The 24,603-nt window shown below is 40.3% G+C and overlaps 1 protein-coding gene across 3 annotated transcripts in view; it reads right to left on the minus strand.

The window, feature by feature from the left end:
• LOC100223352 (leukemia inhibitory factor receptor) overlaps positions 1-24,603 on the minus strand; it is an 88,898-nt gene that overhangs the window by 31,697 nt on the left and 32,598 nt on the right. The window contains exons 1-4 of one of the 3 annotated variants that reach the window (XM_032744578.3): positions 23,571-23,697; positions 3,776-3,925; positions 2,950-3,070; positions 524-666 (exon numbers count right to left, since the gene is read on the minus strand). In XM_032744578.3, the coding sequence (XP_032600469.3) occupies positions 524-666; positions 2,950-3,070; positions 3,776-3,857 (346 nt within the window). In that variant the 5' untranslated portion in view covers positions 3,858-3,925; positions 23,571-23,697. Of the gene's footprint in view, positions 1-523; positions 667-2,949; positions 3,071-3,775; positions 3,926-23,118; positions 23,427-23,570; positions 23,698-24,603 lie in introns of those variants that run through there. The other 2 variants (XM_002195588.7, XM_072922628.1) reach the window with 2 other exon arrangements.

Consider the following 24,603-nt stretch of genomic DNA (forward strand, 5'->3'; position numbering starts at 1 on the left):
CTCTTGACTGGAAACAGAATCATGGATAAGAAGTGTTACTGACATGAAAATTTTACTACACTGAAGGAGTAAGCAGGCAAACCAAAGGCAAAAACTAGACCAAGCATGGTAGATTGTATCACTGCCATCTTCTGTTTACAACTTCCTTCTTTGCCTGGAAGGAACTGGGAAAAAGTCTAATTTACTTATTTTATGTAGATTAGGAATTTGTTTACAAATGCTTCCTAATTTATAACTAGGACTAAAAAGGGAGAAGAGTGAGGGATGTATCATTGTTGTATTTTGTTTCCCTCCTCACATTCTGCCTTTCATTTTTTCTGCTGTGGACTATGGGTAAGAGGAGTATTCTTTCTCTTGAAGGGTTAGAGAAAACAACCTGTGATATATGGAAGCTTCTCATGGAGTCAGCATATCAACATTCTATAGACAGGAATGTTGCCAAAGAAATCTGCAAGCATACACATCTGAAGCGTGTAGACAGAGTATAAAAGCCTTAGGTACACACATATGACCTGATACTTACCGATGTCTTTCTGGTGAATTACAAATTCTTTGGTAGGAAAAGCAGTTCCAGAGCTTTCGATTGTCACTGTGATGGAGCTCTCTGGGACTGGAATCTCAGCCCTTCTCTCCTTAGTTTTAAAACACACTTGAGGGGTAAGGTCACTAAAGACAGAGAGGATTAAGCAGTTATTTCAGTTCATAGGAAGCTAAGGCAAGTTAAGTCCTATTATTGCACACTAATAAAACCCAAATTCTCTGTAATAAACATGAAGCTCCATATGTGAAGGAGTGAGACTTGCTTGGGCTTTGGTTAGTATCAGATTAATGGCATTCCCTCATCTTTCAAGTCCCTTTTATCATAGTGGTTGGTTGTGCACTGGCTGCATAATGCAACCAACTAGTTGTTAAGAGAACACTTCAAAGTGCTCAAAGTGAAACCCTCGCTCTTTAACCAAAATCATAGAATTGTTAAGGTTGGAAAAAACATTTAAGGTCATCAAATGCAACTGTTAACCTAGCACAAGCACCATGTTCACCATTCAACCATGTTCTTAAGTGCCATATCCACATGGTTTTTAACACTTGCAGGGATGCTGACTCCACCACTTCCCTGGGCAGACAACCCTTTACATGAAAAAAAATTTCTTACTATCTAATTAAACTTGAGGACAACAAAAGACATGTTTCTGAAACCTAGTCACCATGAATCAACATTTCAAATTAAGAAAAACAAAAAACCTCAAACCAAACCAAGTAGCATTGTCCCCTCCCTTCATGTTTCCTAACTCACTCTCCCTCCATTTCTTTTCAAAGTGAGGGCACATGGGTTGAAAGAAAAGGATTACCACCTGTGTCCACATCTAAGAACAAATCTTTTAGCTCCCTTCTGCTGCTCAGCTCATAGGGAAAGAGCAGAGAGCAGGGCAAAGGATTCCTAAAAACCCAGGTGAAAATGTAGCCTGTGCTTAATGTTTGTGCAGTGCTCAACACAATGTGATCTGGCTTTTGTCTTGAAGATATATACAGGAAACAATAATGGATGGGTCAAGTCCCTTTGCTCATTATCACTGATATGCAACTAGAAAGGCAGAAAGTTTGGAAAAATCCAGACCTTCCTCTTGGGGGAATGACGGCAGGAAGGAAAGCAGAGAAAACAATGCCAGACTTCCTGCTGAGGGACTGTTACTCACTTATGAACTGGAACAGGATCCTGGAGCTCCCATCAGCTGGAGTCAAGAGCTTGGGTTGAGCTCTTAAGATTCACACAAGACTCTGGGCTAACAAAGGCCACCTGAGACTTGAGTGCTCAGAAAGGCTGTTCCTTTTTGGTACTGAGATATTATTAGAGGATGTTTGGGCAATTGAAAAACAAAACCTCTCTCCCTCAGGGATGTCTGCACCAAGCTCATCTCAGACTTTCTGCTTCAGGGACCCCAGCCTGTCTTGCTTTGCTAAGGAGAAACAGCAGCAGCTACATGATTGTTCCTGTTCAGAGGGAGTACCTCATGAACTCTGCACTTCTGAACTTTGGCCACAGAGTCGTATATATGGTGTTTTTAAATAGAAATGATAGCTAGCAATGCAGTAGGAATAATAAGACACAGTAAATCAAGCATGTAGGTGGAGTAAGTGCAGCCAAGCCCTGGGACCCCAAGGAAAAGTCTGGGCTGCCTGCAGAATTTACAGGGAAAAAAAAAAAAAGAAAATAAAAAAGACAGTAAAAATATCTGGACTGGGGGCAGGATCAAGATGCAGAATGGATTTGAATTCATCCCTAGCATATGATAAGCATTTGGCAGACCCACAGCATGGGGAATTGAACATGTAGTTCCCATTAATGAAAAAAAAAACCACACAGAAGATAAAAGATTTTTTTAAACTTTTCTCAAAATTCTTAACTTGCATCCACTTCAGAAAAGCTGTTTCAATTATGAAATAATTTTTATGTTTTCTCTAATACAGCTTAAAATTTATAAAGGTTCTAAAGCAGTTGCTGAGAGATTGTTCATGTTTTTCCACACAAAATCCACATGAATCTCAATACTTGTGTCATATATTCTACTGCTTTGGCCCACAACATCAGGATTCACTGCTTCCAACTCTCATTTCCTTTTGGACTGAACCTGTTTTGAAGATATCCCTCATGAAAACTCTGAGCAAGGGATAGGCAGACACACAGAGAAGTCTGAAAAAATAAGAGCATCTTCCAGTCTTTTGAAAGCAGCAAGCAGATTTTGGCAGGCAAATTATTAGCATGGAAAAGCTTTGCCAGAAACCCTGCCATTGCCTGAGCTAACAGGGCCTAGGGGAAGCACCACCCAAGGAAAACTGGTGGGGAGATGCTGGGAAACAACAGCATCACAATTTCCATGGGCAGTGTCAGAGGAAAAACTGTACCTTCATCACAATTTGGTATTTTTTAACCAGGTATGTGGAGGGACTTACTTGGTAGTGTAGCAAAAGTCAGTTTGTCCATGTTTTCTTCTAGAAGAGACATCCCAAGTACAGAGCATTTTGTGTAAATTGTGCGTTACACATTTCAAATTCTGGGGGTCCCCTGGAGAGACTGAAATCATATAAGAAATACAGTAAAAAAACTGCAGGTCAAAAATGAGCAACTGTAAAACAACTGCTGTTTTCCACATCTGTAGCCATACTTCTTAAATGTTTATTGCATGCATGGCTGACCAGTATTTTAAAACTGTTTAATGACTTGTGTGCCTGATTAGACAGCCACAGACTCACAGACCTGTAGAGGTACCTGAAATCTGGATTTATACTCATGCATATATCAGAGGCAGCTGCCTCTTTCCACAATACCCATTCCTTGCCTGGCCTAATAAGCAGGCTTTGGGCCAATGGCAACACCATAAGCTTTGATTTTAACCTAATGAGTTTTTTGCCCTCCTCCATGTCAGACATGGAGGGCAATTAATGACAGAAGGACAGTTAATGATAATGTGTGAAATGGTTGAAGAGAGCCAACATATACAGCAAAAAGGTTTTAATGCAGACATTTACACCAACACCTATGCAGACTATCAGTGGTACTATGAAGAATTTCACACACAGTTTTGCAGTGGTTTGCAAGATGCTGCTGGGTGCTGGTAGAAAGCAGAGTCCAGGCCTGCCACTGCCTCCATCCCTGGGATGGTGTGGGGCCACAGAGGTGACGGGTTTTAACATACATATAATAGGAAAGCAATGAAATTACAAGGTACAGAAGCTACACAGAAAAAGCAGTTAGTGAATTACATTGCAATAAACTTACCTATCTCTTGGCTATACATTAAGCTTCTTAAGCATAAAATAGCTAGTGCTAAAAGGCAGCGGAGGCTTGAGTTCTTCCACATTCTTCTACTGTTTAAGAATAGCAGCTTTAAGCAGGAGTAAACGTCATCTTCAAAAAAGCTGGTCAGTTCTAAAATTAAATACAGAAATAATAATAAAAAAAAAAGACCAAAGTTTTAAATTCTGAACCTGGTATGCCACAAATTTTTGTTCCATATACTTTTCTTCTTCAGTAATGTTCCCAGGCTTAGCAACTCCTTTCCTTCATCTGGCAAACATCTTGTCTGTTAAAAGAAATCCTTGATTCATGCATTTTCTCCAAGACATTTCCTCAAGAGTCACAGACATATAAAACTCTACAGTTCATATGTACTCTTCAGAACCATCTAATATTAGAATAGAACAGACATGGCAGAGTGTTCTCCTATGATAAGCCTCTTCATCTTAGATGAAATACCATATCTACAAAGGATATTGTAAACCATGAACGGGGAATGTCCTCTGATTAATTTATGCACCTAAAACTAACACACCATCTGCTTTCTTTTCTCTGCTCAGTTCTCAAAAAGCTGTGATCCAAAGCTATAGGATGCCCAAGATGTTGCAGAACCAGACCTGATCACCCAAGATCACTGGTTCAATCTAGAGTTAACTAATAACCCCTGGAGGAAAAATGATGGAGAAAAAAAAAGTGAGCCATTTCTTTATAAAAAAATACTTCTTCCTGCAACTGCTGATGTTAGAGTAAAAGCTTATCTGGAATATTATGTTTAGTGTGTTCATTGAAGATTTAACAAGTTTCTTGTTTTAAAAAGAGAAGGTCAGCTGGTCAGCAGGATCCTAGGAACACACTTAGTTGTTCCATGCACACATCAAACACTGTCACATTTTGTTCTCAAAACGGAAAAACTGCAGGAAAACCTTTCCAAAAGCACTATCCTGGTGCACGGTTTTTCCCTGCTACCTGAAATCTGTGAAGACATAAGCACCGTTCCATAGACCATAGTTCTCATGTAGCCAGAGGTCTTAACAACCAACAGCACGAGCTGGGTCATTTTCATGTTAGAATATGACCAAGTCTACCTGTCCTACAAAGCAGCTTTGTTCCCATTTTGTCCAGGATTCTATTTTGAAAGGCTCCTGACCTTGACTCAAATATCTTCCAAAGCCAGATGAATATCATCAGAATAACAAACTTTGTCTAGAAGTTTCTGTAATATTTAAAGAAAACCCTTTACTCTGAAGTTCCCTGTGCCACCAGGTCTGCACTTCCTCATCCCATGTAATTTTATTAGCTTGGTTTTTTGTTTGCATTTTTTAAGGAATCTTCTCTTAGGGGGCAGCTGGAAAAGCGTGAAATGCTCTTCTGTCTGTTACCAATCAGCACTGTGTGAGGAGAAACACAACAGCACTATGCCAAATAATCCAGAGGTCCTCACAAAAAGCCATTTCTCTTCTTTCTCTCGGTCTGGCATAACCGGGTTGAAGGAACGGTCCAGGCAGCACAAGAGATGAGAGAAATACTGTGGTCAAGATCACTGTTACATACAGAAGGGTACCCATAAAACTTAGTAATTATTTTAATTTCAGCATGTTCTCAAATCACTTCAAAATCTCACAAAACACATACTAATTTAAGCTACACTGCCCCCAAAGAGTGTTTTTCATATATTCCTTATTTGTAATATCCATGCTGTTATTAGATGCCAAATCAGGAGCAAAGGTTGACAAATCCAGGTAAAGATGAATCAAGAACCAACCAGCACATAAAATATATAATCTCTGTGCAAATTTCCCCCTCTGCATTCTGGTGTATCTCAGGGTACTCATATTCTATTTCAGTGCTATTAATGAAAATATGGGATGCTATCTCCATGTTTAAACTTTGGTCACAAACCTCTAACTTCATAACCAGCATGAAAACCACTCAGACAAACCTGGGAGTTACATTAATAAAATGACTGATTTCTATTTCAGTCTATGTAAATTTTATCTGTTTCTGAGGACTTCTTCAAAGGCTATTTCTGTTTTGCAGAAAAGTCCAAACCCAAAATTTCAAACTCTATAGCACAATCAATTGACAGTCATCTATCAGCTGGCAAAGTTAAGGAAAGATTAAAAGGCACTGATGCCACTTGAAGAAGAGAGAACTGAGCTGTGATGTTAATTAAATCCCAAGCCTCTCATATTAATCCCAAGTCTATAAACACATTACCTTTGTAGATATGTGCAAAACCTGCTTGGTGATGCCAGGTTTATGAGGTAGATTCAGCAACTACATTTGTGTGCGTGTGTGTGTGTGTGTGTATGTGTGTGCTTTAAGAAAATCTGTTTTTCTGCACCTCTTTCAACACATAGCTCACTGAGTTGTCCTCCTACTGCAGAAGTTTTAAGAGTAACATCATAGCAGCTCATTACAAGAAATCTGAGTCATACCAACTTCTCCTAACTCAAGCAGTTTTAATTTCAATTTCAGAGTCAGGCACAGAAGTAAACCTATGTAGTCTCCTGCAGGGTAAGATGAGTCTTGTAAACCACAACTTTCGTAACAAGAATGGACTACCTAGTTCTTATTCACATTCTATAACTTGCTGAAAAGTTATAGAACTTTTCATTAGAACCCTCATGTCACATAATTAAATGCCATTAGTCAGGAGAAAAGATTCCCATTTTAGGCTTGTTTTAATTTAAAAAGTTACAAAATTATTGTCAGAAGAAGGTAAAACCTTGACCATGGTTGCCTGGAGTGCAACCAGAGCAGTTGTTACTAAATATAAATGTCCTTACACTATAGGTCTTTGTTTTTAAAAACAGTATGAAGGGTGTTACATCCATTGTCTCCACCAGAAAAAGTCACTGGAACTAAACCACTTGTAACAGTTGTCCATCTTATAAAATAGCACATCCCATAACCATTTCATTTCCTTGGGCAATATATTCATGTCACTTAACTGGCACTATCATCAGCATTCCAAATATGCTCCACAACTATCTCTTGCTCCATTTTAAGCACATTACTTTGTCCTATCTCCAGCAGACAAAGAACAGTTTATCCTCTGCCTTGCAGTAACCTCTTACATACAAGATGCCTGATATCACATCTCTAATAGCACCTCCCTTAAAAACTCCTATTTTTTTCACCATTTCCCAGTCTCGGTTTTTACACTTCTGATCATTCCTAGAATAAACATTTCTCCATGAACCAAAGCTGCTGTATCCACAGTTTTGAAATCTCTCTGCCCTGAGACCTGAGCATTATCAAGAACAATGAAGGAACTTTCCTAAGGCAAACCTATGTGTTTACAGAGCCCATGCCATATTTGCTTTCTCCTACATTCAGACCTTGTTGACTCAGTATCAGTGTGTGATCCAGCCTCAGATGCTTAAAATGCTGACATGTAGCTGTTTATTTAGTACTTCAGACTCTAATCTCATCCTCAAAAGGACTGCAAACCTCCTGACTGAGTGTGAGTGTATTTGCACAGCAAATTCACCTTAAAGTCTTTGCCTAAAAGGTCTTTCACTTTTGAAATTTTAAAATCTGGAAAGAGCCTCCCATAAATCTATGCTAAGTAAAAAAATTGTGGGTGCATACAGAAAGCATTCACATGCAAATTCATGCCATAACAACAGCAGGCTTGAATGACATGCTTCAGTGTAAACTGCCCTTTCTTTATGCGCAGCTACTACAAGCAGGATTCCATAAGTGTTGGAAGATACAGCACATGGGAATGCCCTGATTTCCACCCAAGGCTCTATGTCATGCTACCCTTGCACCTGTGGTCAAAAAAAATAAATTCTGAATTTCTTTTTACACAGATACGTTAGCAAAAGAACAGTTAGATTCAGATTCTTGACCACTGAAGCCAACAGCTGGTGGCCAATATTTAAAAGAGCTCAGTAGTCATTATGGATTTTTAAATGACTTTTAAGGATGTTTTAATGCAGTCAGTGCATCTAGTGATGATCATATAGATCAGAAAGGGAAAAGTATTCCAAGATAATAATGGGAAAGTATATGAGGACAGCATTGCTTCAAAACCTTGTCAGCTGTAAAGAAGGTTAAGGATTCTGTGACAGAGAAAATGAGGGCAGCTAAGATATTACCAGTCTCTTTAGACTTAACCTCTTAAAGGGGAAAGCAGAAAATAACTGGTATGTCTCTTTCTGACTGTGTTTGTTATTACTTATTTCTTGGCTTAACTGGCTCTGGCTTTGTGTATCTTTTTTTTTTTTTTTTAGCATAGCTGACCAAATGCTCAATTCCCTTAAAAAAAAAAACCAAGTGTTTTCTTAGTCAGTTGTGACAGATCAGTTCTATGAGCACAAAAGTTCTGCAAAACTTTGCTGTACTTTTTAGTTTTCTGGTCTCTGAATGTATTTCATTGTCAAGTGCTTGGAAACCACTTTGAAAACAAACAAACAAAACAGCTAAAGAAAAAAAAAAAAGTCAATAATCTTTCCAGCCCGCTTTCTGCCTGCAGCCTGATCTGACAGTCATAAGGCTCCAGATAAATTTTTTAAAAATGTCTTTGAATTGAGGATTAGTTGCTGGAGTTTTTATAGATATACTTCTGCTCCAGATGCAGATATCTGAAAACAAATGGTTAAAAAGTCAGCTTATACAGAAGGTTTAGGAAACTAAGTGGAGAGGTCTAGACGAAACCATGAAATAAGTAAAAATATATGTAGTAAACGCAAATGAAGAAGTGTCTTTGTCAATAAATTTTCTCAAGTAAAAATTTTTATTTTGCTTCCACAGCTAAAGGTATCACAATAATATACCACCAAATGGGAAACAAAAAGCTCTTAAGGAAAATTATTTCATAGCATACTACCAAAATATTCTAAAGAATGATAAGAGGCTGCATTTCTGGCAATACTAGACAGCCATCATCCCAAATACTATCAGGCAGAAATGCAGGTGCTAAATATGTGCCTAGATCAAAGAAGAAAAATTACTCTGCACAGCAGGTGAAGCAAGATCATTTTACTTGTCTCTGCTGAAGGGTACTAATTCAGCCTTCAAAGTGAAAGAAAACACACTCACATCCAGGTAAAAATGCATCTATTGAGTTATGTATTCTACTGTTGCCAGCTGAAAGCTCCCAAAAAAATTCCCCTGTCTGAAAAACCATGCCAGAAGTACACATTTCTGGGAAACCAAGCAAATGGCCAATACAGCTGACAGTAAAGGCAATGAACACAGAAAAAGAAGATGAACTGCCTTTCTTTAGCAAAGCAGATCCCACAGGCTTCAGTCTTTGACTTTAAAGCTAGCTTAGTAATAAAAAAAATTAATAACATTCATTTGAGAGAGAGAGAGCTTGGCTGTTTTTCAATAGAGTACATTCTTCCACCTCCTTGAAAAAATTTCCAAAGTTGAGAAAAAAATCTCTAGTAATTTAGATACAGGCTTTCCCTCTCTGTTTTATAACATGGCACTATTCCACATTATAAAAGATTTGCAGGACATGAATCACCGAAACTTGTTTATAAACGGAGACTGAGTCCCATTTGGGAAACTGGCTTTCCCCAGTTCTGAGGAATTAATTCAAAAATCTGCTATTTTTTTTTTTCTGAAAGCTGATAAAATAATTCAAGTTTCCTATCTACACCAAATATCTTCTAATCTGCAGCGGAAGAAAAGAAAACAAAGACAGGGTGTTAATATATCATTCAGTGAATGTGCACGAACACACAAGGCCAAACTTACAGTCCTATGAGACATTTGTTTTGCTGGGGTCTTTTTCCTGTCAAGCATAAGAAGAAAAATTCCCTCCTCTCCTTCCTCTAGCTGCCAAACAGCAGCATCACCACCGAGATACTGCAGTTAATCTTGCAGGCACCCCAGCCCGCCTCTGCAAGAAGTGAGAATTCAGGAGACCAGCTCAGTGCAAGGATCAACACTTCAGCGTTTCATTTTCAAAGCTCCTGGTCTCAAGCACCACCTACAGACACAAGCATTTTAGAAAGAAATTTTACCAACAAGGGTAAAAGTGCACCCCAGATGGAATAAGTCACCTGTCTCAGCTTCTAAGGCCAACTTGCAACTGCACCTGCATTCCAGTATTTTTAGTTCTTCCTTTTTTTTTTTTTTTTTTTTTTTTTTCCTGACTCCAGGACTGTTAGACACTATGGAAATACAGATAAGCAAGCTGCAGACTGGGAAAGCTGTAGCGTACTGCCAGGTGGTGATTTGCAGGAGAAGCACTTTTTCCTGACAAGGACATAAGATAACAAATTCATGAACAAGTGTCACAACTCAAGGATGATTTTACGAAAGCTTTTAGTACCTGTTGGAGAGCACAACACACACACAGAAACTGAGACCCTTAGAACTTGCCTTTTGATCGAAAGGAAAATATGTAGCAGAAGCAGATATCAAATACTCTGTATTTATACAATGTATACAATTTTGAGATGGATTTGGAAATTACAGTGGAATACTCCTTCATGAATTCAATGGAAAACTCATGTAAACCAAGAAAACTCCACCTAATAAGAACAAGACAGAGACCACTGTGAAGAATACCCCTGGCTGGGACTGATGACCTGGAGGGTAAAAAGCGATACTGAAGCAGTTAGACAGAAAGGGCAATAAAAAGCAAAGAAACACTGTAGGAACTGATATTTTTCTACCACAATCAAAAGGTAACTTATTAGGTGACTTTTCTTGGTTTTCAAGCAAAACATGTATTTTGGACACCTTGCCTTTTGCTCTCATTATGCCTGTTTTCAATTAAACTGTATGCTAACTTTAAAACTCTTAGTCCTACTAGAGTAATTTTTTCACACATTGTTCAGTGTTCCTAGCATGAGATTTTTCAGAAGAATGAAGACACTTTCAAAGGAAAATTGGGTGCCTCAATCTTGATTTTGGAAGTCCTTGCCATATCAATTAGTCATCAAGTACATGTTTAAATACAAGCACATCAATGACTACTTAGGAACACAGCACTGCTCTCCAGATGGTAACAACAAAAAACAAACTCTCCTGAGAAACACAGTGAACCTGAATACTACCAAAAAAAGACTAAATATGTTTTGGGATATTTGCAAGCCTGTTCATGATTTATTGTTGTTACATATTAGGACACTATTATTATAGATTACCCCTAGGCCTTATTAGACATCAGAAGAGGCATGCTAGAAAGATCTGGACTGCAGTACAGTAAAGGTTGACTTCACTCTGCAGCAATTTCCTCAGCAGGGTTTCTCCATCCAGATGCTGAGTTTCACCAAGTTTGTAAGGACTCAGTATGCTGAGATCTCACCTCCTCATCCTGACTGAAGTGAACCTGAGCAGCGTATTCAAAGGTTACTACAAGGGAGAGGGGACAGAAAACACATAATCAGATAAGCCCAGCTTCCTTAGGAAGTCAGCTCAAATTAACAAGCACGGATTCTCCTGCCATAGAGGTGCAGATGGAAAACACCTAATCATCTGAACAAAGAACAAAGCAAAGGGGTGAAGGTTAAAGGATGCTACTGGCCAAAGAGAATTTTTGATCTTCTAGGTTATTGTGCTGTGCAGAAGAAGGAAACAGTTCAGAGTCACACACTTGTGTTTTAACCCATTCAAAAATTTTCTTGATACTTACTAAAACTGGCAAATTAATATTGTATGGAGATGAAGGATGTACTTTAATAAATCCGATTCAGCTACACACATTTCCTGATATGCTTGAATTTGGTGACCTCATGATCGACACTTCCTTGAATTCTTCTGCTTTGCAACACAGCATGGAATAAGTACAGTGAGCAAATGCACACAAGTCTGATTACTAAAAAATACCTCTTATCATAACTCCAGTGGCTATCCACTATGCCTTTTCAATGCATAATACAGGTGCAAAGCATAGAAAAAAAATGCACCTCACCTTTTTTTTTTCAGTACATAAACCAAGAATCCAATCAAAACACAGAGAGAGGATTCCACTTCTCCAGTGCTTATTGCGCTTTACTGACATGTAACTAGAAGAAAACATAATCTAATTATTTCAAAGCACATTTCAGTTTTGGAGGATACTGTTAGCCACTCTGTAGGCCTAAAAACAGCACGTCTTCAGAGGAAAATGTCAATTGCCCACATTGTCAGCTGCACTTTACTCAATGTCAGGTTCAAGGGTCAGACCCCATCACTCAGTCTTTACAAAGACTGCAGAATAAAATTGCTTTTCCTTAAAGAGTCATGTTATCTGCATAATACTGTCCCTGCTGGTTCTCTTCAGCTCATACACCCTTGTGAACTCACAAACATTTAACATGTTGACCTTATTAAAGAGTTAGTTTCCTTTATCTGGAAATGTCCAAAAACTTATTTTGAACTATATGACCTTTAATCTTCTTTCCATCACAGGAAAAGCCTAATTAGTTTTATAAGAGAACACTGATAATTACTGAAGCAATTCCAAGTGTGTTTTTTTTAAAAACCGGCAATGACCCAAGGGTTGGAATCCTTCATTGTTTATAATAAAACCTGTGGTATTCAAATTATTTTTAAGGTACAAGGAACCAAATCCAAAGAAAGTCTCTCTTCATGTGTACAAAGAGCACTTAAATAAAACAAATGCTGAAATGCAGCTTTCACATTAAATAATATATTGAGAATAAAGAGCAACAGTTATGCAATATCCTTTTACAGTGAATGTAAGGAATGAGAGTCACTTACGAGAAATAAATTGATTTTTTTAACTAATCAAGGAAATGGGCAATTCCTGAAACTACAGATCTATATTTTCTGGCTAATTCCTGTTGTACTAATCTTTATTGAAACTAAAAGCTTTCAAGACCTGCTGTAGTTCCTCTCTTAATAAGTATCTGACAGATCACTGAAGACACACTGCAGCATGTTATCATGTATGACCATCCTTCCACTGGGATGGGGACTTTCCTCTCTGCTCTGCACACAAGTGGGCCTCAATGCTGCCATTCCCCTTTCAATCTTGACAAAGGAGCATGGTTTAAAATTTAGTAGGATATTATCAGAACAAGTCAGTCCATGTGTAATTACACAGCAGTTGTATTCCCTTCATTTATTTCCTTCACACGCTGTTTTAATTGTACTTTGCTCCCCCTAGACTTTTTCACTTACACATACATACATGCATATCCCTCCTTTTAAGGTCGCAAAGTGTGGGAATTAAGTACTCAGCAAATACTAACTTCTACAGTTAATATACTGGAGATGGTCTCTTTCCTAATTAAATCTCATAGACACAGGCTATAAGAAATTTGTATTAACCACACAGTTCATGCACGTACATAGACTCACTCTCATGCCTGTTTATGGTAACAGTACTCCCTCATTCTCTTGCTGCTCACAGCTTCCACTGGAGCCAGGGACTCAAAAGACATGCAGCCACACTAATCCAGCTTTCTGAGGGCAACACTACTCCTCCTTTTCTGCTCTGCTCCACTCACAAAGGTACCTGCAAAGGGCTTACAGTCCACTTGCAGATCTTGCAGCAGCACAGCAACCCAGTGCCTCAATATAAACTGACTCTTTCATGTTATCCTTTCTACGCATCTCATAAACTTTGATGCTGCCAAGAAACTTACAGCCTCACCTCAGTTTTAGTGTGCTCCTTCATGTTATCCCCTCCACAATGCAGCACTTCCTTAATCACTTACTGCATTGTGAGAGGAATGAGATGTAGCTGTTTTCCAAGTAAATTAACACTCAGCTTTCAGTTTCCAATAATTTCAACTGATCATTCAATTTAGGCAGTACATGGTCTAAAAAGAAAACATGAATGAAAGTTCAAATTTTATTTTCAATTTTTGCTAAATGACTGTAAATAGAATTCAAACATAGACTGAAATATCTCAGTCCACAAAAACAAGATGCTAAAAATGCCAAAGTTTTTCAGAATAATCTAAATGAGAAGTTTTTATTTTGTCTGTTGGATGGGTTTTTCTATCTCAGAAAGGTTCTTTATTTTTCTTGATGTAAAAAACCTAGCAGCCCTTTAGGTGTTTCATGGAGGGTCACAGAGTAGAAAATACTGCTATAAAAGTACTTTGCAGGGATGTTGTCCTGGTTTCAACAGGGATAAAACAGTAAAGCAAACTCTACACCATTAAAATAGTGCTCAGAAAAAGAAACAAAGCAATGAAGATATGAACATTTTAAAATAATACACACAATGGCTAGGATCCACGATTTTTACTGCTGTAAAATAAAACAATGCTTTTCTGCAATTTCTTTTAGCAGTTAAGAAAAGCAGAGACTTGATTCTCTGTAAATAACCAACCAGCAAATGCTGAGACAGCAGCATCTGCAAGGGTAATGATGCTGCACCTCATTTAAAATTGAAAACAGCTCATACAAGATTAAGACTGCTACTAGTAGGACATAGAGTCAGTTCCACAAGTCTCTTCTGACATGATTCATTCTTAGGACAAGAAAACTAAACAGAAATTTTCAAGTCTCACATCTTCACATCACTTTCACATGACCATCATTATAGCATCTGTAACTTGCATCTGCCTGTTCTCCCTCAATTCTCCCTTGAAAGTGAGATTCACCTCCTGAAGTACTCCTTTGTTTTTCTCTTCTGAAAGGGGACTATAAAAAAGGGCTGAGGAGAGGAAAAAACAACCTTGGATTTTACACACACAAGTCATTCCAACTTTTCTATCTATGCTTAACAGGGTTCTTCCTTCCTGCTATAATTAGTAAATCTCACAGTTTACTTCTCTCAGCATTAAGCTGGCAGATAAAGCACAAAAGAAGAAGGATTTCTTACTTATTAGCGTCTGACACCAATACACAGTAGGATGTAAAAACCTCTTCCTGTGGAAGGTTGTTCATCACATTTTTCATGCATTGTTGCTGATACATTTAACTTTTTTGTTTCACAAGTCAGCAGTGAAGCAGCTATTGTTTCCAAAGTGCTGAGCAAGTCCAACTGTGGGAGCAAGAGATGTGCAACAATTCTCAGTGGTCTCTCTAGTGGCTGCAGACTGAGATGGCCAGACATAGGGAAGAAAAAGCAGGGGCAAGGAGAACCTGACAAGCTGGAGAACTAAAATCTGGGTGTAGTTATATGAATCAGAAATTCTGTTTCAGCTTATTTTTAGTTTCTATTCCAGTATTCTATTCCTTAGGAATAATTCTGCTCTTTATTAATCTAGCCAGGTGTATTCAGAAACACAGCACATAATGCACAAGGCCAAGCCCATCCTTATAAGTTCACCTGTCAAAATCCAGAGACTGGCAGAACCTTTCATTTTATGGTATGAACACCAACACATAATTTTTTTATTCCTTGTGTGAAATATTATTCTACAAAAGCTCATGCCAATCTCATCACAAAGAAAAACATTAGAACTCACAAAGTATTATACAAATAACACCACCACAAACATCTTCAGAGAGCACTCTGCTTTTCCCATTTCTGCACCTTCCCATACTAAAGAGCTATTCACAGAATCTGCACACGGACTATAAATGCAAAACATATTCAGATGCCAATACATATGCCTCACAGATATAAGTATTTTAATTTAGAATATTATATAAAGAAAATATTTGTCAACCACAGTAGAAGAGCTTAAAAAGATCAGATATCTATGTAGGTATTAGGAATGTAAGAGACAAATACCTTATTTTGTCCAAATAAGAAAATTTTAAAACTAAAGCCAAACCAAACCAAGTGACTATCACTAAGTATGGCAAAAACGAATGGTCAAGAGGACTTGCGAAACAAAGAAGAGGTTGAGTGAAGGCAATTTTTACCAATACTGGTTAAATTCTTAATGTGCAGCATCTTATTCATGTTAGTTCTCAGGCTTCATGAAACAAGCTGCTACATGCTATCAGAGATCATCTATGTCCTCTGCAAGAGGGCATTTGACCAAGGAGTGCTGCTCGTGACTAACTCCCTGCAGATTTATGCAAGATAATAAGCCTCAGTAACCACATATATACACATATTGCTCTGGAATTTCAGAAACGTAAGTATATGACTAATTCTAACTTATGAATGAAGCTATGCACAAACTCACATCTGCACTGTCGGCAGAAGCCCAGCTACAGGAGCTTTCCTTAGTCTTCAGTAAAGGAAAGCTGAATGCTGAACTGGGCAGTCACGTGAAGCACCTGATGCTGAAAGACTCATATAAACCATTGCTAGGAATGCCACACTAGAGGATTACTCACAAAAGATGTGAAATTATACGTTCTGTCTTTGAGTGTGTGAAGAGGAAAATTAACACTATTTTGCTGAAAGCCTGTTAGTGACCTAATTCTACAGCAGCTATTGTAATGCTGAGTGCTTGCTCCCATTTCTGTCTGCAGTAATCACTGCCCAAATTTCAACCCAACTACTGATTAGCAAGTATGCATACACCAGGGGAAAAGGACAGCAGACAAGAATCTAACGTTTTCAAGGATGCATTCTTTGCATGTTAACACCAGCTGCATCACTTACTAGTTGAAACACAAGGAAGGAACCGGAAAACATTTTCAAAGTTTTTGAAGTATTAGTTATCACAGCTCAAGCACATAAATACATAAAAGATATTGAAAATAAAACTTTACTAACAACTTTTTCTGTATGGACCAAGACACCTTATGAAAGCTGTTGATTCAAGAACACAAGAGAAAAACTAGCCATTCATTAGCAGTGGAAATGGTTTCATCCAGTACAAAGTCGATTTATACTCAGGATCAAATTATTACTTTGAACAGTTTGGGTCTGTTGTTGCAAAGGCTAACACAATGTAACTATTTAGTTCAGAGAGATTATTTGGTCACAGTTCTCAACTACCTACACAGAGAAAGGATTTAAACTTAACCCACCATGTAAGACAAGAGAGGAAATGCCAGGTAGTAGACAGACCTCCACTGAAAAACTAACATTGTGAAAAGTAAAACTAGTTATGTATTGGCAAAGGTTTTCACGGGAGGAGTGAACTGATTGAAATAAAAATAAGATTGGATGTATTAATTACTAAGAAATTCTAAATATGGGTTTAATGCAAGTCTTACTATATTAAAGCCTTTAGTTCACATTATTCTGTCAGACTAGATTAGCACAAGCCATGCACAGATCTCACTTTAGAAAGGATTTTAATGGTGAAGGAAGACAATATGAAAGAGACAAAATACTGACTTTGAGGTAAGACTTACAATAAGGGTCACAAAACATCTTGCTGGATTTACGTCCAGACTGACCCTGTCTTTTAAAATAGGTAGCAATATTTGGTCAAAAATGTCTCATTATCTTGAAAAAAGAAACAGACCAATCACATTTAATTTGGAGAAGGCTGTTCTATATTGGGAAGTGTGACAATGCTGCTCTAGCAGATGAAATATGAGTTATGTGCCTTGAGACCTGTACACTAAAAGGCTTCCCACAGCCATAACTTTTGGAAATGTGTGGAGCACGGGGAAGGAGGGGAAAAGGAAGAGGAACAGGTAGAATCTGAGGAGCAGATGTTATTATTCTCACAAGTAGGTGAAGCCCTAGAGGAATTTGACATTTAAGATCACCTCACAAACACGGTACTTCTGTTCTTGTTGCACAAAACTCAAGACAACACCAGTTTACAAGAAAAATATTTTTTTTCCCTCTCCTCTCACCTCCTCTCTTTTCTCTGCTTACGGTTAAACCTTAGAAGCTTATCTCCTTGGTTTAGCTCCAGAGTAGCTGTAAAAACTGAGGTCACACATCTCTTGCCGCAAGTGCTGAACTTGATCCAAAACATGAATTATTGTGAAAATTAGTTATAGTTGGAATACTTATAACTTACATTCACCCTCTGGGCTTCAGAATCTGCAGATGCTCCACCTATAATATTGACCATTATAATTTTCTTCTGAAGTTCATTTGATTTAGGAAGCATTTTTGCTTTGCAGTAATATTCAAACCAATTATTTGAGAAAGATACTTTGAGGCTCTGTCCTCACTGATTTTACACTAAAGAGAGGCCATTAGAGCACCCAGTTCAGGAAGGACAAAACCATGATCTGCCATACAAACATAGTTACATGACACGATGAGCAGCACTGCTCTCTTGGCACAAGAGCTTCTGGGTGATTGTGCTAAATCCTGCTTGGAAAGAAGAAGGGCTGCCAGGCTAAAGCAGTACCACCAAATAACCCCAAAAGGCAATTACCCAGACCTACCCCATGCCAAACAGAGCCAAGACTCTCCTTTCACTTGTCCAGATTTCTCTTTCCTACGGATTCTTCAAGATACATGGGATATGCAACTCTCAAACATGCATATACTTTGAAATGCAGCTAATAATGGAAAAGAAAATATGAACACCAGATATTCTCAGACCACCCTGATGGACTGCAGTGTGAAGGCGTCTTCACCCAAAGCCTAAATGCTGCAGAGGGGCTCACCTTCACATTGATTGAGACCACCCTCAGTCTGGACTAGACAACTTTGCAGTAAGTGGCCTGGGTCACCATCTGGCTCCAAAGGAGCTTCTCTTGTCCTTCTGTGTTCAAAGTGTTTGAAATTAAGAAAGAGCAATTTTTAAAGCTTTAGGCTGAAAAGTGTGTCATGCCCAAGGGCACAATGTGGAGGGCATTCAAGGGCATCACGCCAGCTGGGAGAGAGCTGGCTTGCTCTGCTCACCACCCTAGCCAACCTTGCCATAGGCCACACCCATACCATCCAGAAAAATTGCTTAACTGTGCCTGAGTTATGTACATGTTATGCCTGCATTTCTTCTTGGAGGGAAGTAACTGATTTATTCAGGGAGCAAAAGTAGCTTAAGTGGATGGCTGAGGCCCAGAAGTAAAACATGGACCATTTCTGAGCCAGATTGACAGTGTAAACCAGCCTCAACCACCCCTGTTGCTTGTACTACTTTCATTATACCTTTAAGCAACTTGTGCAATTATGACAAAATTATGCAAGCATAAGAAGCATTCCAGCATACTTTTCAGACAGTGTTTATCACCTAAAGAAAATACTCAAATACATTGCTTTATTTAAATCTCATGATTATGCACTACAAATTACCAGGCAACCTTCATATGAAACTATCAAGGTTCAGTCAATATTATAAAGGTGTTATCAGTGCAGTTGTAGGTACAAAGCAAGCACAAATGCATACCTCTATTTTTGGAATATATGTATAGTCCAAAATAAAGTACTTTTTGACTGTTCAAAATGCAGTAAGCTATACTGGCAGAGAACACTACCATAACATTACTCATCAATATTCCCCTCCAGAACAAAAGAAAACAAAAAAGCCACAAAAACATCTCCACCAAAAACTAAAAAAAAAAAAAAAAAACCCACAATAATTTCCTAGCAAATGGTACTGTATCACTAAAATTGGTTGACTGGAGAGAGAATTCTGCAACATAAAATCAACCTAAAGAAAGCACTACCTTATCTACTTAAGGAAATTTCAGGAGGCTGAGGCTCGCTGAAAGGCTGTGCTTTTGGTTTTGCAGGAAACTTCCACCGAATTGCTGGGTATAGGGATGAGAAAGGAGACTGCTCCCTTAGAACACATAGCCCAATAGAGGGGTGGGGGGGTGTTGCTAAAACCAACCTGCCAGCTTAGCAGTCCATCCTCTCCTGTGAGCTGTGCTGAGGGTCTGGTTTTTGGCAGGGTAGGAATTGAGGCAGAAGGAGCAGGGAATTGCCACAGTGCTGCCCTTGTTTCCATGACATGTGCTTTTATAACTTGTGCTCCCTGAGGTAAAAGGCACAGCTCAACAGCTGACAACTCAGCAGTTCTCTGCCTGTAGGATAAGGGAAAGCTGGTTCTGTAACAGAAAAAGCTGTAGCAACAGTTGACCTCACTCCAGTGCCAGCTCCAGACAGTGCACAGAAAAGAGGGAGTGCATATGCCCTTCAAAACCTTACACCCTGACCAACATTCATACCAATGGCTTAGGAGCTATTTTTAGCCTAAGCACTTTCTGCTTACAGTGAAACCTGCTACTAGGAATGATTCCAAGAGACAGCAGCAGGGAAAGGCAGACAGCAGCAAAGTGGCAAAAGGCCCTGTTGAGCTTCTGGTGCTTGCAAGAGTTCAAGGACCTTACGGACACATAGCAGCAGGGCTCCCACAGTCTGTAAATGTAGGGACTGCAAATTTTTCAGAAGAAGGAAGACAGCAGTGAGAAGCAAAGAAATGATGATGAGTATGAAAAACAGTCCCCAGATATATTTCTCAGGGACAGATAAGCACTTTCAAAGATCATTTATTCTAATTCAAATCTGTTCATCTGTAAGTCAAGTAAGGAAGGAAGGCAAAGAACACAGGGGATTTCTGTGTTTTCTAGTGATAGATATCCTAGCTGCCCTCAATAGGTAAGAAAATAGGTCTGTTCATCTAGGAATTTATATCATCATTAGCCCTCATCACTGCCATGCTAATGGCTCTGGAAGAAATCCCTGTGATTCTGGAAGATCATCCCTGAAGACATTTAAGCATGTCAATCTAAAAGAGACATGCTTCAACCTAAAAGAGACATGTTTGAAAATCCCACTTAGTTGCAGGTAAATATTAGAGAGGAAAAAGAAATAAAAGGAGAGGTCATGATAAATTTTGTAGAGATCAGCACACATAGATGCAGTCTCATCTTTGACAGGGCCATACCACTTGCCTGATACTAAAACAATCAAGATTCACAAAGTAACTACTCCCTGCTTGCATCTGCTGATAAAATGAGCGCAGAACCAAAAGATCAGGTTCCAAAAAAAAACCCTGTTGCTTTTGTTTAAAGACATAGGAGAAGAAAGCAGGAGGAATGTTCCCTTTTCTGAGGCAACCCAAGTCACTGCAGCACTTGTGGGGGCATCAGAAACACCTCAGGCTACTGCGAGTGACAGATGAGTCAGGATGAAGACTCCTCCAGCCCTTCTGTCGATTCTGAAACTTAAGTAACTGCTTAAGTAAGACCCAGTGCTACACTCGTGTCCTTGTGAGACCACACTCACTGGAAGTGCAGGATCATGGTCTTCAGGTCTTGGTACCAAGGACTATTTTCATCTTTTGCATTAAACAGTTTATGGAACAAAATGTATCAATCAGCTTTGGAGCACAGAACACTTCTCAAGTCTTATCTAGAAGCAATTAATTTTTCTTATTTTTTAGACAAATTTGATGCCTACCAGTCAAGAGCTAATCATAACTAAAATCCCGGGGCAAAAGAAAAACATAATCCATCTGCATCAGCCTTGTGATATATGACGTTCTGCAAGATAGAGTCAGTATTTACAAACATGTGGGCTGTTTAAATACATCTTTGCATAAAGCACAAAATTTGCTGTCAGACATTCACTGGATTAAGCAACACAACATTCATACTCTAAAACAGTTGTTTCTAATACATTTAGAGATACTGTTCTAGCATTACCTATGGATGTTAATAAATTCAGATATTTTTTAAACATTTTCTAACACCCTGAGCTGCATGACGCTGAAACAGATATGACCTTATAGCCAGAGACTGTAACTCAACAAGCACTTGAAATTAAAGTGCTATGAATACCTGTTGGAGTAGCAGCAGCAGCTTTGCCACCTGGGGAAAAGTCTTCCCCTCTGTGAGAGGAGCATCTCCACCCATATGGCTGTTCCCATGTATTCCTGATTTGCCTTTGGCAAGTCTGTGAGAATGTCCTCACCTAAAGGTTAAGTCTCTCCCTTTCCTCAGCACACCTGTAAAGGGATTTTGCACTATCTAATTCACAGATAATGCTTGCCAGTGGTTGCTCTAGGTGACTAAAGTGGTGTGTTTGGAGAGTGCACAATGGAAATTGTTATCACTTAGTAATGCTAATAAAAGTCTGAATAGGTGAAACAGCGATAAGATGAAAGGATGCAAAGACTTAGTAAACAGAAAGCAAACAAAATAGGGTGATCTACTGACTCCCTAAAAGTTATAATCCAAACCAGTTCTAACTTAATGATTTGTAAGCTTTCATTTTGTGGCTTTCTGCAAATTTTCCAGGGTAGATCACAGCCCTGCAGTCTACTGAGACTAGTCTGTCTTTTTTAGACCTCTCCAAAGTAATCCGCAGACCCATCTCCAGCTAATAGCCAGCAACTCATGCTGACAAATAATAACCAAGTGCAGATATGGTGCTTGCTACTCATTCTGTGGATACACATGGCATTTGCTCCTGTCTCTTCCACATGCAAATCCTTCTACTCATCAAAGATATTGTTTTTTGATCTAGATTCAAATTTTGGCCAAATCCAGGAGAGTTCTAATCTATTCTCACCTTTATCTACAGAAATCAATTCTTATCTTTATCACCAAAATCGTGAAGCATAAAATGGTTGATGAGCTAAGGACAAGCGCAGACTTTCTGCCGATTAAGTCATTCATGCATTCTTCCCTACAGAATGTGCAAAGCTTGATATATAAAGCACGTGGGCACTGATGGATCTACACCAAAAAAACATTCTGTCTGAGCTGGCATTGCCACATGCTGTTTTGAGAGGGAACATGGCATGACACAGAGTTCAACCTTTCTCACAGTTACTAAACCTGCTTAGTCTTATTAGCAGCCTGGGTTCATGCTGCGGGGTTGAACTAAGGGTTTAGGAAGAATTTAAATATTTCTTCTACAGTAAGGAGAAAAAGCAGAACAGATTTCCAGGTGAGATGTCAAAGACAAGTCACACTGCCTTACTTAGGTAATAAGCTGAGTTTCAAATACAGCAGAAATCAACCCAATTCCCAAAACTTCCCGGAGGAAGTTTGACAGAACATGGCCTTGATAATGGAATATAAATATCTGACTATTTTAAGTGAGAAAATCTGTCGAAAAGAATCAGAGTGACAATTCCTAGACAGCAGCTCACTATCCCACTCTCCTCAGTATTAGGTGATTATAATACCTATCCAGATTTTCACTCCCATTCATTGCAAACTTCCCAGGCATTCACCACCAATGACAACTGAAAAACAAAGCATGCATATAACCAATTCCTACCAAAGTAACACACAGCATGCCAGCACAACATAGTCAATTCAAATTTAGACGCTGAATTTTACAAGGGAATAACGTTCTTTACAGAACTACCTCAAAGGTTTTCACAGATCGTTTTCAAACACGATATCTAGACACATTAGAAATTCAATCACTCAAAACAGACACAGCTGCCGCTGTGCCAGAGTCTCTGCACAGCCAGTGCGCAGCGAGGCACCCAGCATGTCTGGATGCTCCCCAAACACTGAAGGGGCTCTGGAGTCTCCTCTTAAGGTCCATGTTCCAAAAGCGTACCACTTATTACAAAATAAAGAAAAGTAAAATAAAATACATAAAAATAAAATAAAATAAATAAACTAAAATTACAAGAAGAGGCATAAATAGTATTTACCCGCTGCTTAGTCCTCGAGCCAGCCAACCTGCCGGCCAGCAGAATGAGCTGTTGACAAAACACAGCCTCTATTTAAGTCGCAGGCTCCGGGCAGCGGCAGAGCGGAGCCGCCGGTCTCCCCCCGCGCCCCCGAGGGAGGCTGCCGCGGTCTGCGCCCACACCGGCTCCGACCCCGCCGCGCCCCCGGCGCCGCCGCCTCCACCTGTCCCCAGCCCCGGCGAGCCCCGAGCCGCACGACCCAGACAGGCAGCCGGGGGGGCTCTCCGAAAATCCCTGCCGCCGCGCAGGGTCCCGGTGGGGCTGCCAGCCCCCCCCGCCCCTCCCGGCCGGCACCTCCCCGCGGCGGGCGGAGCGAGGGAGGGATGGAGGGAACATCCATCATCGCGCCCCTCGGCCACCTCCTCCCAGGTGCGAGCGGCCGGGCGCGGGACCCGGCGCGGTGCCACACTCACCCGGCGCCGCCCGGCCGCTCCCTGAGGGGGCCGCATGCCGCGGGTGCGCGGGCGGTGCGCGGCGCGGCCCAGCTCCGGCGGCAGAGTGCGCAGCGCCGACAGGAAGGAGGGATGCAGCCGCAGAGGGAGGGAAGGAGGGAAAGAGAGGGAGGGAGGGAGGGAGGGAGGGAGGGATGGAGGAGCTGGGCTGGCGGGCTGCCCGCGGGAGGAGCCTGTGCCGCGCACCGCCCGCCGCCGCCCCCGGCCGTGCCCCGGGCACCGCCGCCTCCCGCTGCCCGGCGCGGCCCGGCTCGGCCCCGCTGCAGCAGCCCCGGTGCTGCCGTGCCGAAGCTGCCCGGCGCTGCGAGCTGACGGCGCCCTTGGCCGTGTGGTGGGGGCCGAGCTGCCGGGGACACCGCAGCGCCGGCGGTGTGGCTGGGTCCCCAGCGGGCTGCGGCGAGTGTGCTGCGGGGAGAGTGGAGGCGCGGGTCTCATCTGAGCCTTTCGGGCTCTGTCTGTGTCACAGTCAAATACCCTTTATAGAAAAGTACCTTGAATACTTCCAGTGCTGCCAGACCTCCAGGGTTGGACGCGGTGGGCCTGGCTCCACAGATGCAGGCGATTCTTTATTAATTATATCTTAGTATTTGCCACTAGTTTTTGAGGTCTGAGACTTGACCTCCAACATTTCTTTGAAGCCGCAACTGTTGCATGTCAGCCTTTCTTGTAAATGAAACTTGAAATTCTCACAATCCCACAGTCTCGAGAGTCGGGCAATTAAAAAAAAAAAATGCCATGAGACCCGTAAAATCAGAAGGGTTGGCAAGCCTGTGGCTCCTCTGTTGTGCCCCAGTCAACCACAGGAGAATGGGAAGAAAAAGTGAATGCTGGATTTTCCTTGTATTTTTCTGCCTGCATTTTCCAAGTTGATGCAGATTTTTTATTTGTCTCACAACCCAGATGACAGAAAACTGCAAATACTTGCATTGAATTCCTGGGCCAGACTTATGTCCCACGATGGCTAAGTAGGTTTCAGGTCCCCAAATCCAGACTC

The sequence above is a fragment of the Taeniopygia guttata genome, chromosome Z (genome assembly GCF_048771995.1).
Source record: "Taeniopygia guttata chromosome Z, bTaeGut7.mat, whole genome shotgun sequence".
NCBI classification, from domain to species: domain Eukaryota; kingdom Metazoa; phylum Chordata; class Aves; order Passeriformes; family Estrildidae; genus Taeniopygia; species Taeniopygia guttata.